General features: G+C 41.2%; 1 protein-coding gene across 1 annotated transcript; it reads right to left on the reverse strand.

Annotated features, from left to right (window-relative positions):
• Nucleotides 1–294: 294 nt before the first annotated feature.
• DMRTB1 (DMRT like family B with proline rich C-terminal 1) lies at nucleotides 295–5,083 on the reverse strand. Its single transcript, XM_015427698.1, has 4 exons — nucleotides 4,660–5,083; nucleotides 1,808–2,043; nucleotides 808–952; nucleotides 295–383 (listed from the first exon to the last, which is right to left on the reverse strand). Exons 1-4 carry the CDS (start codon nucleotides 5,081–5,083, stop codon nucleotides 295–297), a joined length of 894 nt encoding a protein of 297 aa, XP_015283184.1.
• Nucleotides 5,084–6,000: the final 917 nt, after the last annotated feature.

A 6,000-nucleotide genomic window follows, 5' to 3' on the forward strand; every position in this document is an offset into this window, starting at 1 on the left:
AAGCTACACGAATTGAAGTTCTACCACACTCCATCCTTTCTATGATGAGTAATAAGGAAGTTATGCCTAGATCAGTGCACACTGCACCAAACTCCAAGTGGGAGAAATTCCTATGTGGTACAAACATTGAGAACCTAACACTCTGAATGCTGTTATCCTGTAAACCTGGATGACTGCATTAGGATTAATGTCAGTTTAAACCAGAACAAACCACAACAAAAATAATGGTTTCAGCAATACACCACTTGTACATAACAAAACTGATTATCAGTGAATTTAATGCTTAGAGGAGTATCAGGAACATTCTCCACTAGCATCTTCCTGAGATGATGGATCGCTGTGCTCACTCATCACTCCAGAATCCTGGCTATCCACAGGGGCAGCTGAAACATAAGAATAATCTAGTTATTTCAGCTTGTTTGCCTGAATTTCTGTTTTATTGCTCAGTACATAGAACTCATGGAATTTCCCCCATGATATTTAGTTTCCAGTACACAATATTCTCTTGAATCAAACAAACTTTTTAAAGCAACGCATAAGGTACATCAATACATCAGAAAAGCAATATATCAAAACATCTGATGCAATACATCAGAAAATCAAGGTGCGCAGGTCTTACCGATCAGGCCTTCACATATTTGGTTTTCTGTTCAGGCCTCTCTGCTAATGGGCAATCTAATGTGAATATCAAGAGGGCAAGCTGGCAAATTATTGATTCTCCACTATATACGTATTCCAAATCTCTACATGGGGCTTGTGCACCTGAGCATCCTGTAACTGGCTGATGTCATTCTTATTCTTACTCACCAGATGTTTCCTTGGCAGTTTCAGCAACAACATTTAATGGGAGAGGTGGAGGAATGTAGTGAATCCCTGGCAGAAACCCCTGAGGTATAAAAGGTGGTAGTGGAGTATAATAGCCAGGCTGAAAGTGCCCATTGGCATCTTGAATCTATACAAAGACAAAGAATCCAGAACACACAGTTCAGTATGAATTTGAGCCATCATATCAGACACTTTGAAAGGGTGGAGTCCAGGACTCTAAGCCAGAACCTGTTCTACTGTTATGTCATCCAGACCATTCAGTTGGGTTTATGTGGCTAAATATATCCTTCTGCACTACAAGGGAAAGCAGGAAACATCTTAATCCAGCAAAATCCATACCAGTAGCATTTATCATGTCCATTTCTACATAATCACCCCCCATAGTCCATTTAACTGGATCCTAGACACACACAGGAAGAACAATGGAGTAGGAACAGGAAAAGAGTTATGATTTTCTGTGAACAAAAATACATTTGTTGTTTAGTTCAGTTTCTGATGCACCTATTGTAATTCCATTAATATGGACAATTAAGCCACATCCACCTTGTGCATGGTTCTAGTCAATCTACATTCCTTTGGGGGGGGGGAATGTTTGGCAGATAATTGCACAGGCCCTCTCACAGCTACCTGAGAAGTGAAATGTGCACCTGAAGTACAACCAAATGTCTATTCCCATTAAAAGCAAAAGACAATATGCATTTGATTTATGCCTGCAAGGATAACTAAACCCAAAAGCAAGGCTATCTGAGGACATAAACTTTCTGTGCATATCCAAGCCCTTGATGAGGAAAAGTAGAAACACCTAGTGGAAATAAAAGGACAGGTTTCACACATCCCTAAGAACATCACATCTACTTACTTTCCAAGACAAATGTTGAAATTACCAGCTGCCAAGACTAACTTTGCAAAAGTGTTTCAGGACATTCTTAAAAACAAGAGACAGGGCTTCATTGTGCAATAATAAAGAGAAAACACCACTTACTGGCAAAGAAGCAACGTTCCCGGGCCCGTGACTACTAGGAAAGTGTCTGAAACCTGTTTGCAGGGGTAATACTGATGCAGGGGGTGGACCTCTATAGCCTGGTTGGTTGATAGTGAATCCCACAGAGAATGGATGGTAGGGGTACATCCCAGAATACCCAGGATACACTTTGGGATGCTGTCTTTCTACCAATTCTGGACACACAGCAGCACAGTCTTGAAGCAAAGTAGGATGGTCTACAGAAGAAACAAACCAGAATGGTTGGGCTGAATTTGTAGGATAGACTAACATCAACAACAGTATGTGAGATTATTCTGTACTTTTGTATTTTGAAAATTTGCTTCTACTGTGAATATTCAGTTTAGACATTTCGTCTACCAGCTGGAAGCCCCTTAAAATGAGTAATTTTGTGTGACTGGGAGAATTGTTTCAATGACCCAGACACTAGGAAATTTAACTAGAGATGTTGGGGACTGAATCTGGGGTCTTATGCGTGCAAAGCAGATGCTCCACCGCTGAGTCACAGCCCCTCCCCTAAATACTTAAATGACAGCTTTGTTATTCACAGGTTAACAAGATCTAGAAATTGACATCATCATGTGATATTGAAACAAGTTCATACCATCTCTGAATTTGCAATGCCTATGGATGGAAGACCTAGCAATATATAGCAAACACGATGCACTTGGATACATAGATTTATGCAACACTGAAGAACCATTCATTCATTGGAATGACGTATATGCTGCCCCATAACTATTATGCTCCAGGATCAGTAAATTACAATACAAAATATAGTAGTCAATAAAACAATTTAAAAAGTTAAGAACAAAATCAGTGGCTATAAAATCAGTAGAAAAGATATTTTTAAAAGGAAAGCAGAAACAGGGAAGTTGCAAATAAAACAGGCAAACAGCCAAATGCCTGGATAAATTAAAAATATTTTACCTGCTACCTAAAACTAAGATGATCAAGCAGCAGGAGAGCAACTGGGAGGGAGGCAGTACAGAAGTGAAGAGCCACTATGGAAAATGGCCCTCCCTCTGGCAGCTGCCCACATAACTTCAAAAGGTGTAAGGTAAAGGAAAAGGTTCCCTTGCTCGAAAGCCAGTCGAATACCACTCTAGGGTTGCGGTACTCATCTCCATTTCAAAGCCGAAGAGCCAGCGCTGTCCGAAGACGTTTCCGTGGTCATGTGGTACCTATTTATCTACTTGCAATTTCTTGCTTTCAAACAGCTAGGTTGGCAGGAGCTGGGGCCAGAGATGGGAGCTCACTCCATCATGCGGGTCTCGAACTGCTGAACTACTGACCTTCCACAGCCTGCAGTTCAGCGTCTTAACCACTTGAGCCACCACAACTCCTCTCAAAAGGTGTAGGGGGAGCATAAAAAAATCCGTGCCAGATGACCTGAGTTAAGAGACAGGCTTATTTAAGGCTTTAGCGTTAATGACAAGCACTTAGAATTGTGCCCAGAAATTAACACATGGCCAATGTAGTTCTTTTAATATCAGGCAGGTAAGATTATGGTAATTTGTACCTGTTAGCAGTCTTACTGCTGTAGTTGAACCAAATGAAGTTTCCAAGCAGGCTTTAAAGGTAGTCCTAGGTGGTGTGTTGCAATAGACCAGGCTAGATGTGATTAGAACATGGATAACCAGGACCAGATCCTGCCAGCTAAGAAATGGCTGCCACTGTCTCACCAGCCAAAGCTGAATACTGGTACTGCATTTGTAGGTACAGATCTAATATTACCACAATGCTACAAAATCTGCTCTTTTGGGGGAGTGAAACCCTATCCAGAACAGGCTGTAAGCAATAAGTTTAACCAACAGACCGCTCTGCATTCTGCATTTCTTCTAGGTAGTAACTAACCAAAGAATAAAATTTAATGCTCAGAAAATTTAAATATATACTGTGTATCTTGCTGCAATGCATGTTACAGTGCGATATACAGTACAACTTTAAAACAGTAGAAGACAACGCAAAATCTTATACAGAATAGAGTACAGGTAAGATAACCAGCTGGATAGCAGATTGGTGACAGAACCACAGATCTTAAAAAAAAATTTTTTTAAAAAAAATTCAAAATTACGAAACAATTTTGGATTTGACTATAACATATTCACTGTTTAAATGTTCCAGTTTTGTTACTAAAATCCAACAATTAAGAAGGTAGTCTTAGATCTTATTGGAGATTTTAAGGCAAGTATGTTAGGAATCATCTTGCCAAAATCATTATTTTTAAGCAATTGTCCAAAGCATCCATAATTGAAATGTTGGGGGAGAATCTATACCCCTCAATTCCTTGAGAGTTCCTCCTCCCCCCATTCACTGTTTTTCAAAGCACATCTAAATGCAAAATAAGCTTCCATAATAAAGCCCAGTAAAATCCCTCATTTAGACCTTGTTTTCTCTTTTATACTGTATGAGAAATGTATTCTAGACAAATCTTTGTCAATTTTGTCTGCATGGCAAATCTCCTTGCTTTAGGAGAAGCCTGTAAAATATAACACAGCTCATTTCAAATCTAGAGTCTCTGAGCCTTGTTGCTAAATTGGAAGTTCAAGGGTATGCAAGACCAGCAAATCCTTAAACAGTGCCTGGCTGCAAAATCTGGTGGGGTTTGGTCTTATTTTATTTTCTTTCTCCCCCCCCCTTTCTTTATTTTTTGGAAACAATGAAACACAAACAAACAGCCTCCGAGACTGGATTTCTGCAGCTACAAAGTCCTCAGCTAGGACTGCAAAATAAACCATGCCACCTTGTCAGGCAAAGAGCAGCCCCAACTACCACTATCACATTCAAACAAAACAGACTGACAACCTCTGGAATATGACCAGTACATATACCTAAGTCAATGAAGGTTGGAGAGCTAGGTTTAGGAAGTGCCTGGCTGATCCCTGTTCTGCCACAGTTGTTGACTGCCAAGGTAGCGTTGGCTCCTTCATGCATGACAGGCCCATGATTGCAGGGTTGTGTAGTGTTCAGTCTTGAGCTCTTTCTGATACTAGCTGTGTTCACTTGTCCTTCACTAGGGCTGCCATGAGTAGGTGGGAACGTCTCCCTGGGTGGAGAGTCTGGGACCTGTCTCTTCAAGGCCTTCTGAGCAGCCATGATCTTCTGACGTTCAGTGATGAGAGCACATTTCTCACATGGGCACTGCTTCCAGCGGCACTGGCCTGCATGACCCTTGACCGGCACCACAAACCCATGGTTCCGACAGCGTGAACATTTGGGGGCCCGAAGGGACTGAGCTACCTCTTGGGCCTCCATGACAGTTGGTTCTGGCTACAGCTACAGGTCAGTACTGAAGTGGTGTATCTGAATAAAAATCAGGTCCTGTTCTGCAGAAACTGGCTACACAATAGCAAATTAGCTGGGAGCCTAGCATAGATAAGGGAGGAGCTGTGCTGTAATGAGAAAGAAAAGTACTCTGTGTATTGCCAGCCCCCTGAGTGAGGAAAGCAGAGTTTAATAGCATTCCCCAACAGACAATAATTAAAGTATTTGAACTTAATTGTACCTTCTCAGAAGACAGTATCTGCCTTGCACTGGAGTTTTTTAGACTGCATGAAGAGTACATTTTGAAACATGTATGTCTTCAGGGGGGAAAACCAGTTCATGATAAAACATTGGATTCTCAAAAGGTCACAGTGTTCCAGAAAAACAAGATTTCAAATAAAACTATAAACTTCTGCAGACTTACTGATTTTGATTTCTGTCATATATTTGAATGTGTCTAAGTAAATCTTTAGTTATGCCTCAGTAGATGGCTATGCTGAATCTGCTGTTCTGTTGTATTTATTAGGTTTACTGTGTTTGCTATTGAATAGAATATGCTTAGTTATGAACCCAACCTTGTGTCTGAGTCTTACTGAGTTAGTTATAAGATGAACAGCAAATATCTTTCAAGTGGCAATGAAAGTGGAATTCAAGAAGCCTCTTTTAAGTACTATATGAGATGGCAGGCTGTTCTGGACAAGTAGAAGCAGTATCAATGAGATTTACCTAGAAAAATATGTAGCAGAATTGGTATTACAAGGGGCGGGACCCGCGATACTCGTGGGGAGGGACCTCCACACATGAGGCAGAAGAGGAAGCAGGAGAAGGAGGTAAGTTCCCCCCATCCCGCCGGTTCCTCCCCCGTCTCCTCCACCCCCCCGCTCAATCTCCCCCCTTGCCTCCCCCCC

This window comes from Gekko japonicus, unplaced genomic scaffold, assembly GCF_001447785.1.
Source record: "Gekko japonicus isolate JY-2015 unplaced genomic scaffold, Gekko_japonicus_V1.1 scaffold332, whole genome shotgun sequence".
In the NCBI taxonomy this organism is placed as follows: Eukaryota; Metazoa; Chordata; class Lepidosauria; order Squamata; family Gekkonidae; genus Gekko; species Gekko japonicus.

What these genes read in the sequence shown, in the direction of transcription:
- DMRTB1 (XM_015427698.1), bottom strand. Translation starts at nt 5,083, where the DNA reads ATGGAGGCCCAAGAGGTAGCTCAGTCCCTTCGGGCCCCCAAATGTTCA. An exon ending in TCCAACCTTCATTGACTTAG is followed by an intron (nt 2,044 to 4,659) that starts GTATATGTACTG and finishes TTTCTTCTGTAG; the next exon opens with ACCATCCTACTTTGCTTCAA. An exon ending in AACTGCCAAGGAAACATCTG is followed by an intron (nt 384 to 807) that starts GTGAGTAAGAAT and finishes CTTATGTTTCAG; the next exon opens with CTGCCCCTGTGGATAGCCAG.